The 20928-nt window shown below is 40.3% G+C and overlaps 1 protein-coding gene across 1 annotated transcript in view; it reads right to left on the bottom strand.

The window, feature by feature from the left end:
• The window catches only part of xpnpep2 (X-prolyl aminopeptidase (aminopeptidase P) 2, membrane-bound), a 93293-nt gene that overhangs the window by 16016 nt on the left and 56349 nt on the right, over nucleotides 1-20928 (bottom strand). Inside the window, exons 7-13 of the mRNA XM_028815885.2 lie at nucleotides 20394-20537; nucleotides 14844-14945; nucleotides 7991-8072; nucleotides 4206-4401; nucleotides 2265-2354; nucleotides 1569-1678; nucleotides 1393-1470 (exon numbers count right to left, since the gene is read on the bottom strand). Of these exons, the coding sequence (XP_028671718.1) occupies nucleotides 1393-1470; nucleotides 1569-1678; nucleotides 2265-2354; nucleotides 4206-4401; nucleotides 7991-8072; nucleotides 14844-14945; nucleotides 20394-20537 (802 nt within the window). The remainder of the gene's footprint in view (nucleotides 1-1392; nucleotides 1471-1568; nucleotides 1679-2264; nucleotides 2355-4205; nucleotides 4402-7990; nucleotides 8073-14843; nucleotides 14946-20393; nucleotides 20538-20928) is intronic.

The following is a 20928-nucleotide window of genomic DNA, read 5'->3' as shown; positions in this document are numbered from 1 at the left end:
AGACTTGTGTAGTTTTAGTTACTTAGAAAGTTATTCTACTGCTCCACTGGTTGCAAACTGTAAATCACTTGGGAAGAGGCTACAAATTAAAAAATATACAGCATTGTTCATAATGGCACTCAGTTTTGTTTTCATTCTCTCCTTCACTACTACCTCCAGGAGGTCCAGAGTGCATCCCATAATTGAGCCTGCCCACTTAATTAGGTTGTTAATTCGGTTGGTCTCTCTTAAAGTGATATTACCAGCCCAGCACACCACAGTGTAGAAAATGGCACTGGCCATCACAGAGTTGTAGAATATGTGAAGGATGTCACTTCCCACATTAAAGAAACACAGTCTCCTAAAAGAGCTTGCTCTGCCCATTCTTGTGAAGTACCTCTATGTTCTGAGACCAGTCCAACCTGTCATTAATGTACTTGTAGGAGTGGACCACATCTACATACACTCTTGAATAGTGAATGGACATAGAGGCCAGATGACCAGAATGCAAATTGAGAATGTTTCTGAGGCACCAGCACATGACTCAACATTACTGTGCTGCACTAAGAAAAAAAACAAAAAAATGTATATATATATATATATATAGCTAGAGATCCACAAAGGGAGAAAATGAGTCACATATCTTCAAATAGTTTTTTATTCCTAAGCTTTCAACAACCTATTAGGTGTCATCATCAGAGGAAAATGATTAGACATACAGGAATCAAAGGCAACATACAGCTGGTGAAGGGCAGAGGTGGGGTGTTTTCATTAGAGAGCCAAGAGACTCTTAGTATTGGCCCTGAATTTTACTTGCACAGTGCCCGTTAAACATGTGTATGTGTGTAAATCAGAAACCATGGGTATTTCCTTCTGACGGCATTGAGATGTTCCTGTATACATGTTGAGAGTGTTTTAGATGTTTGTCCCACATATACCAATGGGCATGCATTGCATGGAATTCCGTAAACTGTGTTTCTTATCTCCTTGGTTGGCTTTTTGCTTTTAGCATTGAAAAGGACAGTCCATAAAGTGTTTGCTGGTTTGTGCGCTGCCTTCATCTCAGATCTGGAGAGGATGGACGCGTGTTATACTTTCTGACATGCCACAATGATAAGGTAGGGTGTGGTAAGTGCAGTGAGGGACCAAGTTAGAGGCTATGTCTAAAGCTGGTAAGTTGTTGAAAACTTAGGAATTAAAAACTATTTTAATATACATGACTCATTTTCTACCTTTGTGAATCTCCTACAAATATATATATATATATATATATACATACAGGGTGAGTCAAAATTACGTTAACACTAATGGTACTGCTATGTATATACTTATATACAGAATCTTGACATTGATTGATGACAACTACAGGAAAGAAGGGGATGTAACAAGTCATTTAAAAATTCTGAAAATTACCTGTAATGAGCCAATGCAGCATTTGGGCCACTGGCAGAAATGGTCGCAAAGCTTGACCCCTTTGCATGTGGTTGATGACTGCAGATTAGCAAACAGATAAACGAGGAAGAGGTTACAAAAAACATGATTTATCAATGAAGGCTTGGTGAGACAAAATGGATGAGTTTGGGCCTCACCTACGCATCTTATCCACATACTCAGCAGCCATTATTTCATCAACTGTGCCCTTTGGGACATTCTCCTCTAGCCAGACCAGAAGCTGAATGACGGCCACGGCATCTCTCACCTTTGGGGCAGGGAGATGAGAAACACATTATAACTATGAAAAAATGTAAAGAACTGCTTTGTTTTTGAGAGCCTTTAGGCAAGCATGTTCCACTCTTCTGAGCTAATGTTAGATATCTTACAGATACAAATACTTCTGTTATTTTTAGATACAAATACTTCTGTTATTTTTAAATCTTATCAATTTGAAAAAAGTAAAAGATGCAGTTTCACGATGTGTTGAGTGTTATGATTAAAGTCTTGCTCGAGATTCATAAATGAATGCAAACATACAGTACATATTCTCACACACTGAACAATGATAAGCCCCAAAAATGTGGATGTACCACTTAAGTACATTTTTCCAAATAAGAAATCTTTGGTATATTTCCATGGTAAATACTTAGAAGCAAAAGGCAGAACATCCAAAGCACTGAAGTCGTCCATCTTATCAAACAGAAAACCGTGACACATAGAGAGCCATACCCTGAAGCAGACACTCCAACATTAGGTATCTTTTGTAATGGGTTTACACATTGTCATACTGACCCCACCCTGCACAGTGCCACCCTCCATACTACTACTAATAATAATATAAAAATTCTTACATGGGCCTCCTTTAGGATTCTCTGTTCAGTTTCATCCTTTACGGACTTGGTGATGAGCACTGGAGAGTATTCACTCAGAACCAGTTTTTCCTATTTAATTGGAAAAAAAGAAACACTTAAAAGGATTTTCCCAGCAGCCTTTTTGGCAGCCATCACATTCTTAGCCTGATTTTACTTTGAAAAATTGTCTACTTTGCATCTTTTGTTCAAAGTAAATGAACAAAGGAAATGCAAGGACTGCTCGACTTTTCCAGAGCTTTTGATTTGTAGATTGAAGCCTTGGTCTTAAATTGAACAGGTGAATGTAAAATGTTGTGTATGGAAGACTGAATGTCTACAAGAGCTATGCTTTTGTGAAGCATTTTGATTAAATCTATTCAGATGTTAAATAGTGAAATACTTATATTGTGGAACAGAGAAGTAAACATTTGAATTGTTTAAAGCATTGCTGAAAAATCCATTCTGTCTTCAAAGATTGCTGAACATATTGCTAGACTGTACAATTGTGGTAATCATTTTGAGCCAGATACACACACACACTCACACACTCACAACATGAGGCACTTAAAACAATTTCTTTTTGTTTATACTATACACATGCTTCTAATACGTGTGCAGTTTTTATTATATTTAACAAATGTCCACAATAAATACCATTCAAACAAGCATATTCTTTCCATGTTTCCACATTCGGCGCCTTGGGAGTTGATGTCTCTTAATCAGGATCAACCAGAGCCTCTCTTCATGAATATTCAGAGAGAGACCCCCTTCCAGGTAGGTTGAGTATGAAAATGGGTGTCAAAAAATGGGATAAGTACAACACACAAAACAGAACACAAGTAATCTGCTCTACAGAGCTGGACGGCCACCTCAGAAACACAACAGTACAAACGAGTTTGTTGTTGCACAGCACTCCTCACCAAGTGCAGGCACAGAGTGCCTCAACAACTCTCATGGCAAAATGTAAATTATAGCACTCACTAAATATAGAACTATCATGTTAAAGGATACAGATTTGTTCAAATACATCAAAAACAAACTAGAAACTAATTAACATAAATGATAAACAACGATATCTGTCCATCAGCTAATTGCAGGACCATAGCCAGATTGTACAAAAGGAGGCAGCGACAAGCCAGACACAATCAGAATCCTGGAGACCTCAGCCAACAAGCTGCCTCCTTCCTACTGGCCATTTTACAGCTCAGTCAGTGGTGGGCTGGTCAATCTGATGAAAGGACCCCTCTACCCAATGATTCCAGTGCTCCTTTATCTGAGAAGATGGAAAAAGTGCAGCACATGGTTGTAGGGAGCCAAACACTTTCAAATGGGAGTCTTCCTTGGACAGGACATCTAACCTCACAGGACATAGTCAATCTTATACATGCCTTCACTCACAAATTTTTAGAAACAACAATTAGTCTTGCATGCATGTAGGAAAAAAGGCAAAATATCTGGAGAAAAAAAACACACAGACACAGGGATATTCCACACAAACACTGCCCAGGTCAAGAAAAGAACCCACGTCTGAGGAGATGTGAGGCATAGATATGAGCTGCTGCAACAAATACAAAAATAATAATAATTGGACATTCTATAAAAGTAGTAAAATTTTATACTAAACATCTGTAAGATCCTAAGGATTACGTTTCCAAACCTACCATTTCTATTACAGTAACAGACAGCAGATCCTGATAGCACTTGGAGCAAAGACATTTATCTTATGGAAACTAAAATGACTAATTACAGCAGCATAAAACAAATGTCTTTCTTCCCTGTACACTTGGATTGCATGTTTCACACAAAAGAAGGAATGCACACAATCAGAACATTTTGGTTTGCCTTCTTTTTAACTAGACGTTTGGAAAAGTAATAACTCTTTTGTCTTGCCACAGACCCAACATACAAAACCTCAGTTAGGAGAGTGGCTCTGCATTTTACCTGGGGAATAACTTCATAAATCCCATAGTTTGTGAATGCTGTTCCAATCCACACCTTGACGTCACCTTTGCAATATGTTTCCACATGGGAACGGACAGAATGGTAGTCCAGTATCTGCACACAGTCAGAATTATTGCAGAATGCATTCAAGTATGTCTTGATGTTGTCGGTAATTCGACTGGGATCCACAAACAACCTGGCAATGGAAGACAAGCTCAGTGATGCTGCATCATATGGTGCTCTGCAGGTTCATGGCTACGGTAGAATGGTTTACCTAGAAATGTTACAGTTCTGTTCAAGCAAACTCTATTAGAATACCACCTGAAAGCAAATGCACAATACCACACATAATGCTCTTTATTGTAAATCTAAATGAATGAATTGATTGAATTCATAATTTAATTCTTCTGTATAATTTTTCAATAAATGCCTACTCTGACCCTGTGCTCAGCTCACTTACTGCTATTTTGTAGTCTGCAAGCTCTCTTGTTCCATGACACAACATTGTCATTGTTTAGACATCGAGCAGTGGCAATTAAAATGGTGGATTACAGTGTTAAAACTGTTTTATGCGCAGACTGTAAGATAACCAGGTATGAGTGAATGATGGAGCAAACCTGGCAATGGACTGACACCCTTTTCTGGGTTGGTTCTCGCTTTGCTTTGCTGGGTGCTGCTGGGATATTCTTAATTTCCCTGCCACTGTAAATTGAACAAAATGGGTGTAGCAAAGCCATGGATGACTATGTGAGTTAGAACATGTGCTGCCATTTCATCATTGAAAACAAATTCAATGGAATAAAAATTACTTTATAGTGAGTGGAAAAACAGAAACATTGAACATACTCCAGTATATCTTCATCCTTTTTTATATAATAATGTGTCTGTGAGGACAGGGCTGCACAGATAACAGTTTTTGTTGTGATGACAGTAAAGTCATATTGTTGGTATCCAGGAATTCAGTCCCACCGTGAAAGTGATATAGCACATTTTGAATGAACTACATGGCAGTACAAAACTACAAATGCCTCAGAGCAGCCATGGCTTTTCAGCACGCCTGAACTGCTGCTGCTGCTATTGCTTAAGGTTCTTTAAACCTTGACATGAAGGGATTTTTGGCCCAATAACAGGCTTCATATGCAGCATTTGGTTCCACTTAGGGATGGATTGAGGCCAGGACTGTATCTCAAATCAATTACCCTGTAATGTTATATCAGTGTGGGAAGCAATCAGTAAGGGAAAAGACATTGCCATGAAATAACAAAACAGGAAAGAGTACATTCCGACCCCACTTTGGAGGAAAAACATTGGAACAGGCAAGGCCAGATACTGTATGTAACCACAGTAGTGGAATGTTCAGTGGCAGAGCTATGTGCAGATTCAGGTCAGGTCAAGTCAGATTGGGAAGCATGCAATGTAACAGTGCATTGCCACACCCACCACATGGCAAAATAGCTTGGAATCCTGGTTGGCAAACCCCCAGGAAGACACGTGGTCCAGTCCCACCCTCCGGAAATGACCATCTATCTACTGCAGCTAGGTATTATGGGGTCGTCTCCTTGACCTGGTTCAGCCACTTGGGTCCTCAACAATGAGGATCCTGTGAGCCGGATCAATCTTGGGGAATCGTGTGACATGACCATAGTGCCGTAACTGATGCTCCCTCACAATGCAGGTAATGTGCCTTATTCGGCATTCTGTGAGGAACCACTTATTCGACACAAAGTCAAACCAGCGATACCCAAGGATTCTTTGAAGAGACACAGCAGCGAAGGAGTCCAGTCTTCATCTCAGGTCACTAGATAGTATCCATGTCTCACAACCACATACCAATACAGGAAACACCAGGACTCTGAAGATTTGGACCTTTGCCCTTTTGCATAGATAGCAGGAGCGCCACACACCCCTTTCCAGTGACCTCATGACCCCCCATGCTCTCCCAATCCGTCTACAGACCTCATAGGAAGAGTCACCAGAGACATGAATGTCACTGCCAAGGTAAGTAAACCTCTTGACAAGGTCGACTCTCTCTCTGCAGACAGACACACTGCTGATGGCTGTGCCTAAGAGGTCATTAAAAGCTTGGATCATGGTTTTTATGTCCTGGGTATGATGTTAAACTACATCTGGCCCTGCAAGCAGTCCTCCAACTTTCAGTGAAATCATGGGGTGGTTGGTGACAGGATTGGCTCTCCAGCCACAGTAAAAAACATCACGCAGCTTTGAGATCACAGACAGAACTCCTTTCTGCTCTCCACGGGAGTAGTTCTGCTGTAGCCACCCATTGGTAGGCTGCTTGCATTATGAAGAGGATGGGGGAAAGCCCTCAGGAGCCCCATCCTCGGAAGAGTGAAAACTGTCAGAAAGCCAATAGGGTCAGGCCTGTTGGGGCTCAGAACTGGTGTAGTGCTGAGGTGTCACCCACTGCATGGCACCCTGGCCAATTGCAAAATAAAGCACACTCAAGTGATCACTGTAGATTTGCTTTATGTACTGGGTGTGCTGGTATCATCACTGTGGTATGGGTTGAGTGCTGTAGCAAAAAAATGACCTATGTTGGGGTCCCAAAAACATAATTGTTGCAAAGTTTATGTGAATAATCGCACCCCTGTTTTGCTATGATTCTAAAATGTTGTTGATCTCATAGTACGGGTGTGTAACCTGTGGATAAAATGGCTAACATGCTCATTTTTTTTTTTGGAGCCCAATTCAGGGCTTATTCTTGCCTTGCACCTGTTGTTTCTGGAAAATGTTCATTTCCCCACGACCCTATAATGGAGAAGCAAGCTCAGAAAATGAATGGATGGACGGATGGTGAGACTGTGGCAAACTGGTCAATTTATCGTATATGCATTTAGAATGTTCCATTGAGAAATCCCCACAAACTGGGGCTTCACTCTCACTCCTGCTATTAATTCAATCACAAAGAAAAATGAAGGTGTAACATCAGTTCTCTAGTTCTTCTTCTACATGTGTGACCAATCAATTGGATCATTCGATCAGAGTGATGCCTTCCTCTCAGCTGCTCATCTGCCTTGAGCCACTAGAAGAGGGATACCAGCTCGGGATTACAGAGCAACCCATTCAGCCACAGGAGCCAAAGAAGACCAAATTTTCATAACAGTGGCTGATCACAGCTTCTGACTGTAAGAGGTACTAGTTATGTAACACCAGACTCTTTTTCTTTTCTTCATTATTATTTCACTCTCTGGAGTGAATCCAGGTCACTACAACATTTTTCTTTGCTGAAACATTTGTGACACCTGAGCAGCTTGTTCTCCCTAAGACAGCAGTAGTGGGACTCAGACTCAGGGCCTTTGTAATACTGAGCATCCTTCTCAGCCTTCTCAGACAGTATATAAAGGAGAACTTCCTTTGGTCCAGTGGCTGAGTGAACTTTTTAACTGGGGGTGCCTCCTATGTAGCAGCAGGTTCTCTTTCTGTCTCTCTCTGCCTTACTATGCCAGCAAATGTGACACACAGGTGTTGACATTCACACAAATAAAATAACAGGAGTCACATGAAGTGACACTACTGTGTGTAGAGCTAAAACTTTCTTTAGTCAGTCATAACATTAGGGGGATACTAATGGGAAGTGACAATGGCAGCCCTACATTACACTTTGGTTGAATTCCTTCCGACGAATGAGAGTCCGTCATATTCATTTTCATTTCAATATTTTTTTACTTTAGCTGCTTAAAGAACTCTTTACTGTTATGGCTTAATTTTTCCTTCCATAAATCATTACACAACAATGTCAATAATACTCACACTCCGCTACTCACCAGATTTCATTTTTGCTCAGTAGAGTGTAGGAGTAGAAGAAAGGGTTATAGGGAATGTCATCTCCTCTCAGGTTAAACAACCCTGAAAAAATAGGTATTTACAGTGTTTAATGTTAACTTTATCCTTTAATAATCTGGCAGTATCCCAAATCATTCAAGAACTTGTGCTGCCATTTTCCTCCTACATCCAAAAGTGGTATGTGTGTCACAATATTTGGTGACACTAAACTGACCCTGTGTGAGTTACTGTGTTTGTGTACAAGAGTAGGGCCTATGATAATGACTGATCCTCAACCGTAATGGGATCTCATTCAAGGTTGGCTCCTGTCATATTCTCAGTGTTGCTGGGGTTGGCTGCAGTCAACACGTTATGCTGTATTCATATAAATGATCTAAGAAACTGACAGACTGATAAAAGGAACTTTTTCATTTTACTTCCTTTAAGCAGACTTAATTACGGGGTTGCAAAATCTGATGAATACCACATTCAGACATTCCGAATCATAGGTACTGCATACAAAGAGTGCTGACTGAGGATTTTACAAAAAACATGGCCTATTTTACTGTTCAGTGAATTCAAAATGTATGTTTTTTTTTGTAATAAACATCACTTTTTTTGTTAGTTTCAGATAATTGATATGCACAGGACATCCAACTTGACATTGTGGGGTTTCACCCTTGGTTACATAAGCTGAGTACTACATTTACTTTTATTTATCATTTAGTTATTTATCTGTTTATTCCTAACTGTTGTTTAATGGTCCTTTTAGCATAAGGTGTCATTTAATACTTCATTAATTTTTAACTTTATACTGTATATGCTACATACTGAAATGCATACACTGTATGCTGAAATACTATAGTCCTATACACTGAAACATAGTGATGAGCAAAATAGCTGTTTTGTTTTCCATATAGATTTATGAAACTGCCTTTTAATTTTCTTTTCCATGTAGTTTCTCAATTGTGAAATGAGAAACTGACTAAAATGAGGTTGTATTTATTTATTTAGAGGGTGAATACATATTTTAAGAAGAGGGAGGAACATAGGTTTACGTACAAGAGTGGAGGAAGATGCACACAGATAAATTACATCCTATGCAGAAGAGTCAATTTGAAGTAGATTGAAGACTGCAAAGTGGTGGCAGGGGAAAGTGTAGTTAAGCAGCATAGGATGGTGGTCTGTAGGATGACATTGGAGATCAAGAAGAGGAAGAGAGTGAGGGCAGAGCAAAGGATCAAATGGTGGGAGTTGAAAGAGGAAGACTGCAAGGTTGAGTTTAGGGAAGAGGTGAGACAGGCACTGGATGACAGTGAAGAGTTACCAGACAGCTGGGAAACTACAGCAGATGTAGTAAGGGTGACAGCAAGAAGGGTGCTTGGCGTGACATCTGAGAAGAGGAAGGAGAAAAAGGAAACCTGGTGGTGGAATGAGGAAATACAGGAGAGTATACAGAGGAAGAGGATGGCAAAGAAGAAGTGGGATAGTCAGAGAGATGCAGAAAATAGACAAGAGTACAAGGAGATAAAGCGCAAGATGAAGAGAGAGGTGACGAAGGCTAAAGAAAAGGCGTACGATGAGTTGTATGAGAGGTTGGACACTAAGGAGGGAGGAAAGGACCTGTACCGATTGGCTAGACAGAGGGACCGAGCTAGGAAAGATGTGCAGCAGGTTAGGGTGATAAAGGATAAAGATGGAAACATAAACACAAGCAAGGAGAGTGTGTTGAGCAGATGGAAAGAGTACTTTGAGAGGCTGATGAATGAAGAGAACGAGAGAGAAGAGGGTGGATGATGTGGAGATAGTGAATCAGGAAGTGCAATGGATTAGCAAGGAGGAAGTAAGGACAGCTATGAAAAGGATGAAAAATGGAAAGGCCGTTGGTCCAGATGACATACCTATGGAAGCATGGAGGTGTTTAGGAGAGATGGCAGTGGAGTTTTTAACCAGATTGTTTAATGGAATCGTAGAAAGTGAGAGGATGCCTGAGGAGTGGAGAAGAAGTGTACTGGTGTCGATATTTAAGAATAAGGGGGATGTGCAGGACTGTAGTAACTACAGGGGAATAAAATTGATGAGCCACAGCATGAAGTTATGGAAAAGAGTAGTGGAAGCTAGGTTAAGAAGTGAGGTGATGATTAGTGAGCAGCAGTATGGTTTCATGGCAAGAAAGAGCACCACAGATGCAATGTTTGCTCTAAGGATGTTGATGAGAAGTTTAGAGAAGGCCAGAAGGAGTTGCATTGCGTCTTTGTGGACCTGGAGAAAGCATATGACAGGGTGCCTCGAGAGGAGCTGTGGTATTGTATGAGGAAGTCGGGATTGGCAGAGAAGTACGTAAGAGTTGTACAGGATATGTACGAGGGAAGTGTGACAGTGGTGAGGTCTGCAGTAGGATCGAAGGATGCATTCAACGTGGAGGTGGGATTACATCCGGGATCAGCTCTGAGCCCTTTCTTATTTGCAATGGTGATAGACAGGTTGACAGACGAAATTAGATAGGAGTCACCGTGGACTATGATGTTTTCTGATGACATTGTGATCTGTAGCGATAGTAGGGAGCAGGTTGAGGAGACCCTGGAGAGGTGGAGATATGCTCTAGAGAGGAGAGGAATGAAGGTCAGTAGGAATAAGACAGAATACACGTGTGTAAATGAGTGGGAGGTCAGTGGAATGGTGAGGATGCAGGGAGTGGAGTTGGTGAAGGTGGATGAGTTTGAATACCTGGGATCAACAGTACAGAGAAATGGGGATTGTGGAAGAGAGGTGAAAAAGAGAGTGCAGGCAGGTGAAATGGATGGAGAAGAGTGTCAGGAGTAATTTGTGACAGAGTGAAAGGGAAGGTCTACAGGACGGTAGTGAGACCAGCTATATTATATGGGTTGGAGATGGTGGCACTAACCAGAAAGTAGGAGACAGAGCTGGAGGTAGCAGAGTTAAAGATGCTAAGATTTGCACTGGGTGTGACGAGGATGGATAGGATTAGAAATGAGTACATTAGAGGATCAGCTCAAGTTGGACGGTTGGGAGACAAAGTCAGAGAGGCGAGATTGCGTTGGTTTGGACATGTGCAGAGGAGAGATTCTGGGTATATTGGGAGAAGGATGCTAAGGATAGAGCTGCCAGGGAAGAGGAAAAGAGGAAGGCCTGAGCGAAGGTTTATAGATGTGGTGAGAGAGGACATGCAGGTGATGGGTGTAACAGAACAAGATGCAGAGGACAGAAAGATATAGAAAAAGATGACCCGCTGTGGCAACCCCTAACGGGGGCAGCCGAAAGAAGAAGAAGAAGATTTATTTATGTATTTATTTATTTATTTACTAGGTGGGCAAGCCCCCCTGGTGCCCAACCCCCAATTGTGGCCAGAATATTAGTAAAATCTGCAAATGTACAAAAGAAAAATTATAATTTATTGGACTCAAAATCACAAAATTCTATAAATATGTAAAAGAAAAATGTATTATTATGTAACGGAGTAAAAATCATGAAATGAGAATTTAATATTTAGTCTCTTACCGATTGGAGTATTCCCATTAAACTGAGGTCCACTATGCTCGATGAGTATTTATAAGAGACTAAATAAATGAACCAATTTTTTTAACTGACATTCTTATATATTAAAAAACTTTTTTTAAAAAATGACAGGAAAAATCATGTGAAAACTAAAGTGGTATGCAGTGGGTCATCGTAACTCGACCTTCAGCTAACTAAAATCGAAAAATTCTGAAAAGAATGACACCAAACATATATACGTAGGTTTTAAAATAAGCCCGATTTAAAGCATGACAAATAACGTGGCATAAAAACGTCACATAAAATTGTTGCACAAAATCGTTGCACTTTTAGGCTTAGGATTTTATATACTGTATAGAGAGTAGATTTATTGTGGTAGAATGCTATTAACATCTTTCTCCTTCCTCTGCCTCCCTCCAGTGCTGCCCTTGTATTCCATCAGTTCTTCCATTCCGCTCATTTGGAGTCACACATAACACGATGTACACTCACTGTTCACAGCCCTGAAATCTGGGGGTGCTCAGCAATCCCAACAAAGGGATTTTAGCAGCGAAGACTGTAGCTGTGCTGCCCCTTTCCATGTTTTGCACCAGAACACATTCTTCCATGCTTTAGGACATGGAGATAAACATTACAGATAAGAACATATATGGACTAATGGAATGAATTTCGATGGTTGTGAAACAATATTTATTTTGCTAATTTTTTTGCAAAGTGAAACTCTTAGTATCACGGTAAATTCAATTTCCTGTAAACCTTTAAAGTCCACACTACAGTACAGATATTTTTATTGATTTTAATTTACATGTTCTGTCTGGAAATTATTCCATTCATCCATTATCCAACCCGCTATATACTAACTACAGGGTCACAGGGGTCTGGGAAATTATACTCAGGGTAATAATCTGAAGTCAGGTTTCCAATTTAGAGCAGACTGAATGCCCAAAACTACAGACAAACTGTGCACCTCTATTGGAAACAATACGGTAGTTTTGAAAATGTATATAAACAAATGATTCAGTTCATAAACATATTTGCTAATTCTTGTGCTGTCGATGTTTTGTGAGCAGAATAAAAGGCACCTCCATTAAAAACTAGTAGTATTGCCTAGACAGCACTTGACAAGCGTCCTCATGGTCTTTTTGTGGAAGTGCATTACAAAGTCTCCGTGACATTCATTCTTGTCTGTGCCTCCTGCTAACCATTTGCTTTCCAGTTACCCTGTGCTTGTGTTTAAAGGACGCCCTCTTTAGTCTTTTTATTGCGATCTTTATTTTTTTTATTTTAGTTTAGTTTAATTTATTTTCTTTTATTCTTTAAATTTCTAATTTGTCTTAAATTCTGATGAGGATATGTAGCAATTTGTGAAATAACTAAAATTTCAGAGGTTTGCTTTTTCTGAAAAATGAAATTTTCATATTGATTTTTGAAAATTATACCTTTCAATACTAGAAAGTTGATTCAGTTTATCTGGACATAGTTCTTTTCCAGGGAGATACGTTACATCACTCATTGTTCAGATGAACTGAATCAACTTTCTAGAATTTCCTTACCTGGATTATTGAGCATGAGATATACCTTTCAATAAACTTTTCAACCATTATATTTTTTGCATGTTCCTTTGCATTTAGCCACAACTAAAAAGTCATTTTTCTCAATTTTCCTAAAATAGATACCGCATATAGGGCCTCAAAAAGGAATGATTTGAGTTACTATATAACGTCATACAAGAGAAAACTGTGTTCCCTAAAGTCTTGAAGACTTGCTAAAGTAGATTCCCTCTATGCATTTCAGTAAATTGTTGTGAAGCAGAAGCCCTTCTCTTTGCAAACTGCTTTGGTGTAACAAAGGCCTGCAGTATGCTGTAGGTTGGCTTATCGATGGATTGTCAGTATTACAAAATGGTAAATACGCAAAGGCAGTCAGCAAATTTGAAAATGAACTGTTAGTGATATTAAACAAAATATGTCATGTCACCTGGTTGAAGGAAAAGTGTCATGGGACAGAAATAACACAGACAAAGGTAAGCAAGGACAGCATAAACCTGTCCCTACCAAATTAAGAGCATTACCAGAAGTTTCTCTGGAAGGGGAAAAAGAGGGAGCAGAAGAAAGAGAGAAAAAGAAAGAGAGAGAGAGAGAGAGAGAGAGAGAGAGAGAGAGAGAGAGAGAGAGAGAGAGAGAGATGGGTACACAAAATGCCAGAGACAGCAGATACTAGCGATGTTTAATGTCATTGACAGTGTCAAAGCCATGCAGGGTTGGCTGAAGGCAGCACTTGATCTCCAAGCCAGAGAAAAGGGCTGTTAAACATTACGGCTGGTACAAGATCATCAAGTCACAGCACATGGTCCCAGAAAGACCTACATGGATCTGTATTACTGGTTTTATGTAAAGCAGTCCAGGGATTGCCTAGAATACCTTGTCCATGTAGATACTGTGGACAACTTGGGGGTACAGTGGTCTTGGGGAAGCCGGAGGGCATTGTGACTTTGTTGTTTCCAAGACTTTATAGATGTTAGAAACCCTATCACTGATCTCTGAAGTAATTCTAACCTTAGCTGGAAGTAAACCCTGGAGGAGGTTTAAAGCCCCTTCAGACAAGAGTCCTATCAGTTGAGAGGTGAGTTGGTCGAAGGAGTCACTAATGGAAGGAAGATGAGCCAGAGAGGGTGCATAAGAGAAACAGAATGAAAGAAGACTCCTTTAATACTAGTTTTTATTTTTAACAACTGGGGAAATTTTCCTTACTGATAGGAATCAGAAAGTCTCATACAATAAGCTGATGGGGAAATGCTATGTTTTTGCTTTTTTGGTGTTGCTTTTAGATTTAAACATAAGCTTATGATGATGTTATAGGTGGACAGAGAAGGAAAAAATGGTTGTGGTTTATAGTCACAAGCTTTCATTTTCAGTTATTTGTATGTACTTTATACTGAGGAATATCATTCAGGCATTTTGTGTTACTGGTTGAATAGCCCTGTTGTACTATTTAGCAAAACATAAAAGCACAACCAAATCAAAACAAACAAAACATTACATCAAAAAGGTATTCTTATTATATGTTTTTAAGTTGTTTGTATTCTGCATTTGAAATACAAAATTGACAAAGAATAATCAAAATTCTTTCTTGCATTCACATATGGAAAACACAAGCAAAAGGCTATTTGGGTAGCATCGCCATACTGTGGGTCACCAACAAGATGCAGGCCACAAGCAAATGGTGAGGACTGTGCTGTCTTTAAATGTAATAACCTGCTTATTTGCTGTTACGATACACCATCATCCAGTTTGAATGGCAAGCAGAGCAACTATTAAAAGGACAAGTTTAGGGTCTTACAGGCAGTTTCATCCAATGCAGAGAGGAGCACAGAAGTTGGTTTATGTATGTTTTCCTGCATCTGATTTCGAATTTCAGCCACTCGCTCCTGCCAGGTTCTTTCTACAAAAACAAGAAAGAGAAATACAATTGGAATTTTGAAGCAATTCAGCTCACCTTGACCAGGATCCACGTGGCTTCTAAAAAACCGGAGTAGATTATCACAACATTATAGTTCACAGCAGGCACAAATTTTAAGAAAAAGAAATATATCCTTTTTAGCCGCCTACTAGTGAAGGTATGCAATATTTACAATGTGTGCTACTGTAGGTTCTTTTGGTCTGTTGTGGGTACTGAAAGCTAGAAAGATGTTGTCTAAGGGGCAAGGCCCTGGCAGCAGGAGAGGTTCTACAGAGAGAAAACCAGGGGCTGCTAAGGAGCAGAAGGAACTGTATACAGTATATCACAAGTGCCAGAATGCCAGTAGGTAGGGGCACCAGTGTAAATGAGAGAAGGAGAGACATTTGAGATAGGCAACCCACCTACTGGAAGGGAAGACTGACCCTCGCCTTTGAGAGAGAGTGAGGCTGAGAAAGGAGCAACACCTCCCGACTGCTGCAGGGTGCACAGGGCCAGAAAGGCATGTAGAGTGTTGTGCTGCTGCTCTCACTGAGCAGACAGCCATTCTGCTGCTGCCTTTCAGACCTTACCAACTGAGTGCAGATTTGAGTAGAGTGGGCATACACTCAGATGGAAGGAGGTCCAGGGATCAGGGTTAGAAAAGAGAAAGAGAGAGAAGGACAGTTAGAAAGGTTTTTTGTGATCTTGCATGATGCAAGTAGGGAATAAATCCAGTCATCTAGATTGGGGCTCTAGGATATTATGCTCAGGATGTCAGCACATTTATGTTTTGTTTGATTTAATCCCTATTGTGTATTCCTGCCCTATAAGTTATCTTGTTAATAAATGCTACTGTATCTTTGTATTTTTTTTGCCTAATTGGTCATTTTTATGAGTGTAGAAGGACTGGTATGAAGGTCACCTCCTACCACAATAAATGAAATCATTTTCTAAACCAATATGTAGGTTGAAAAAAAGATATATATACACACAGTAGTGACCAGATACAAGTCCTCAGGTACAAATGTAAGATTTTCCAATATAGATATAGCACACTACATATTAAAATTATTTCTCTCCCTTCCACTTGTTCCTCCACTCCTCCCACGTGAGTGTTGCCTGTCTCCATTCCTAGCTGAGACTTGCCTCGATGTGGCATAGCGTATCCTTTTATGTTTGACCTGGGAGTACTTTGGTGCTAGGGCAGAGCCCAATGGAAGCACTTCCGAGTCAATTGGAAGTCTTAGAAAGTAGGGATTACTAATCCCAAACACTCCCTCTGGCAGACCCCACAGAACCCAACCGAGCTGTTCAATGGAACTACAACTCCCATTATGCCCTGTTGGTATCAGAGTGGGAATCCTACCCTGGGTGTGCTGTTATTTAATGCATCGGGTGAGCCACTGCTCTGAATCCAATGTCTCCTCCTGTTCCCCAATTACAGTCATATGAAAAAGTTTGGGAACCCCTCTTAATTCTTTGGATTTTTGTTTATCATTGGCTGAGCTTTCAAAGTAGCAACTTCCTTTTAATATATGACATGCCTTATTGAAGCAGTAGTATTTCAGCAGTGACATTATGTTTATTGGATTAACAGAAAATATGCAATATGCAAAAGAACAAAATTAGACAGGTGCATAAATTTGGGCACCCCAATGGAGATATTACATCAATACTTAGTTGAGCCTACTTTTGCAAATATAACAGCCTCTAGATGCCTCCTATAGCCTTTGATGAGTGTCTGGATTCTGGATGGAGGTATTTTTGACCATTCTTCCACACAAAATCTCTCCAGTTCAGTTAAATTTGATGGCTGTCGAGCATAGACAGCCTGCTTCAAATCATCCCATAGATTTTCGATGATATTCAAGTCAGGGGAGGGAGAGTGGCAATCTTAATGGATTTAACAAAGAAACGGGCCCCTAATGATGTGACATGGGATAGTAAAGCAGACGCTGCATTTTGTGAGTTAAAGTAGGCCCTTACATCAGCACATATTTTAATTGCTCCTAACTTTTCTCTGCCTTTTATCCTCCAGACCGACGCTTCGTACAAGGGACAGGGTGCTGTGTTGAGCCAAAGCATTGACGGTATCAAATGTTCCTAAGCCAAAAACTGCTGGACTGGGAAACCAGGTATGCAGCGGTGGAATGGGAGCCTTGGCAATCAAATAGGCAGTAACACAACTGAGGTATTACCTGTTGGGCCGTGAGTTTGCCCTGGTCGCTGATCATGCCTGCTCTACAGTGGATGGCAGCGCACAAGGAGTCTAACCCATGGGTCACTCATTGGTTTTTAGACCTCCAGCCTTATAAGTTTACTGTTGTTTATCATTGAGTCTCTCTCCAAGCCAATGCTGATGATCTTTCTCGGGTTCATGACCTCTTAGTTCTAGCCACCCAACCCAATGGGTCTAGCCTGAGGGTGGGCCATGTCATACACATGCACGTGGGGAACAGTTTTACAGGTTCAAATACTAATATTCGTCAGCCACAGCAGGGTTGGTGCCCTCACTCCTCTCTCCTGTGTTCCTCTGCAGTTCACTCAAAGACCCAGCCTCTTGATGGCATCACCACCAGTCCACCTTCTGTCGATGTCACTTCCAGCCAACACTGATGATGTCATTACCCATATTCCCATAATCCATCATAATGCCACATCAGTTCCTATACTGGCCATCCCAACTCCACCTCTTCCTTTTTTCCACCATATTTAAGCTCAGTTGTTAATCTGTTAGCCAGTTCCATTTTGACTCCACCTGTAAAGATGTGTTTTCATTATTTTTGCATTTTTGCATATTTTGCAGTTCACGGGGTGGCCATCCCCAAACCTTTTTCAGTGTGTTGTCTGCTTTTTACCACTATATAAATATATATATATATATATATATATATATATACAGTGGTGTGAAAAACTATTTGCCCCCTTCCTGATTTCTTATTCTTTTGCATGTTTGTCACACAAAATGTTTCTGATCATCAAACACATTTAACCATTAGTCAAATATAACACAAGTAAACACAAAATGCAGTTTGTAAATGGTGGTTTTTATTATTTAGGGAGAAAAAAAAATCCAAACCTACATGGCCTGTGTGAAAAAGTAATTGCCCCCTGAACCTAATAACTGGTTGGGCCACCCTTAGCAGCAATAACTGCAATCAACCGTTTGCGATAACTTGCAATGAGTCTTATACAGCGCTCTGGAGGAATTTTGGCCCACTCATCTTTGCAAAATTGTTGTAATTCAGCTTTATTTGAGGGTTTTCTAGCATGAACCGCCTTTTTAAGGTCATGCCATAGCATCTCAATTGGATTCAGGTCAGGACTTTGACTAGGCCACTCCAAAGTCTTCATTTTGTTTTTCTTCAGCCATTCAGAGGTGGATTTGCTGGTGTGTTTTGGGTCATTGTCCTGTTGCAGCACCCAAGATCGCTTCAGCTTGAGTTGACGAACAGATGGCCGGACATTCTCCTTCAGGATTTTTTGGTAGACAGTAGAATTCATGGTTCCATCTATCACAGCAAGCCTTCCAGGTCCTGAAGCAGCAAAACAACCCCAGACTATCACACTACCACCACCATATTTTACTGTTGGTATGATGTTCTTTTTCTGAAATGCTGTGTTCCTTTTACGCCAGATGTAACGGGACATTTGCCTTCCAAAAAGTTCAACTTTTGTCTCATCAGTCCACAAGGTATTTTCCCAAAAGTCTTGGCAATCATTGAGATGTTTCTTAGCAAAATTGAGACGAGCCCTAATGTTCTTTTTGCTTAACAGTGGTTTGCGTCTTGGAAATCTGCCATGCAGGCCGTTTTTGCCCAGTCTCTTTCTTATGGTGGAGTCGTGAACACTGACCTTAATTGAGGCAAGTGAGGCCTGCAGTTCTTTAGACGTTGTCCCTGGGTCTTTTGTGACCTCTCGGATGAGTCGTCTCTGCGCTCTTGGGGTAATTTTGGTCGGCCGGCCACTCCTGGGAAGGTTCACCACTGTTCCATGTTTTTGCCATTTGTGGATAATGGCTCTCACTGTGGTTCGCTGGAGTCCCAAAGCTTTAGAAATGGCTTTATAACCTTTACCAGACTGATAGATCTCAATTACTTCTGTTCTCATTTGTTCCTGAATTTCTTTGGATCTTGGCATGATGTCTAGCTTTTGAGGTGCTTTTGGTCTACTTCTCTGTGTCAGGCAGCTCCTATTTAAGTGATTTCTTGATTGAAACAGGTGTGGCAGTAATCAGGCCTGGGGGTGGCTACGGAAATTGAACTCAGGTGTGATACACCACAGTTAGGTTATTTTTTAACAAGGGGGCAATTACTTTTTCACACAGGGCCATGTAGGTTTGGATTTTTTTTCTCCCTAAATAATAAAAACCATCATTTAAAAACTGCATTTTGTGTTTACTTGTGTTATATTTGACTAATGGTTAAATGTGTTTGATGATCAGAAACATTTTGTGTGACAAACATGCAAAAGAATAAGAAATTAGGAAGGGGGCAAATAGTTTTTCACACCACTGTATATATATATATATTTGCAGCTGGAGATCCACAAAGGGAGAAAAAAAATGAATCACGTATAATAAAGTAGTTTTTATTCCTGAGCTTTCAACCCCTACCAGGGGTCTTCATCAGAGGATAATGCTTAGACTTACAAGAACCAAAAATATATAGCAACACATTAAGGGGGGGGGGGAGGTGACTAAGTCAGTACGATCAAGGGGGGGGGGGGGGTTGTATAGTTTATTTATTATGTACATGTTCTTCTTAAGTTAGCATATGCTGGATTTATGTTCAAGTGTCTGTTGATGGCGTTTTCATTTGATAGCCAAGACTCGGCTAACTCTCTGGCACTTTTAGTACTGGCCTTAAATTTTACTTTTACATTGTCCCAGTTGAATGTGTGTCCTGTCGATTTAGTATGTGCATAGATCAATGATAGTGCGTCCTTTCTTCTGACAACGTTGCGATGTTCCTGCATACGTGTTGAGATTCTTTTTGAAGTTTGTCCTATGTATACCGCTGAGCAAGAATTGCATGGGATACTATAAACTGCGTTTCGTGTTTCTGCTGTCGATTTCTTGTTTTTGGCATTAAAGAGGACTGTGCGCAGATTCTTCGTGGGTTTGTGTGCTATGAAACAAAGATGAGCTGTAATGGGTCTTGTTTCTGGCAACATCAGGATTGTGCCTTTCCTGCAAGGATGACTGAAGATGTTTCCTAAGCAGTGATCCCTTGAGTTCATCACAAGCACAGAGACTTTGTTAACATGAACTCTGTTAACACTGGATCCAGCCAGGTTAGAAGGCCTTACTTTTTCAAGCAGAGAAAGTAATAGACCCTCAGATTACTGAAGAGGTTAAGTGTTTAGAGATTTATGATTTGTGCAAAAATATTAACAATGACTTACTGTAATTTTGTCAATGAGTATAATGTGATGATTAAGAATACTAACCAATAAATTCATCAGGGAGGCGCTCAATTGCTTTGAGAGGTGGTGGGGGCCGATCAGTCCAGATTTCATCTACAAGGTTATCAGGAATGGACTTCAGTGTCAGATCAGCCTTTGATAGACCAGCGTTGTAAGCTTCCCAAGTGTCTGCAAACAAAAGAGGGTAAGAAAAATAATACTATCATGTACTGAAGTAAAAGAACTCCAATCACTGAGTTAGACATTTGATCAGGATGAAGATTTTAATAAGGTATGAAAATCCTTCACAGCATCAGAATTTGATGGTATCATGCATTATGAACACTACAATTTGCTTTCTAGTATCTTCAAATAAAGTGGATCAAAGTGGCTGTCCTAAACTTGATTGCAGTAGTCTGTTAGTTCTTAATATTGATTAACGTTTATAGCCCAGTTGGTGAGATCACCCTACATGTGGGCCAGAAGATAACACATAACATTCTCAGACTCCGTTAATTCAATTCAGGGCCACAGGAGTCTGGAGCCTAAGCAGCAGAACTGAGAGCAGGACAGGAATGAA

The sequence above is a fragment of the Erpetoichthys calabaricus genome, chromosome 12 (genome assembly GCF_900747795.2).
Source record: "Erpetoichthys calabaricus chromosome 12, fErpCal1.3, whole genome shotgun sequence".
Lineage (NCBI taxonomy): Eukaryota > Metazoa > Chordata > Cladistia > Polypteriformes > Polypteridae > Erpetoichthys > Erpetoichthys calabaricus.
Note: the sequence above shows the minus strand (reverse complement) of the source record. Positions and strands in the feature narration are given on the sequence as shown.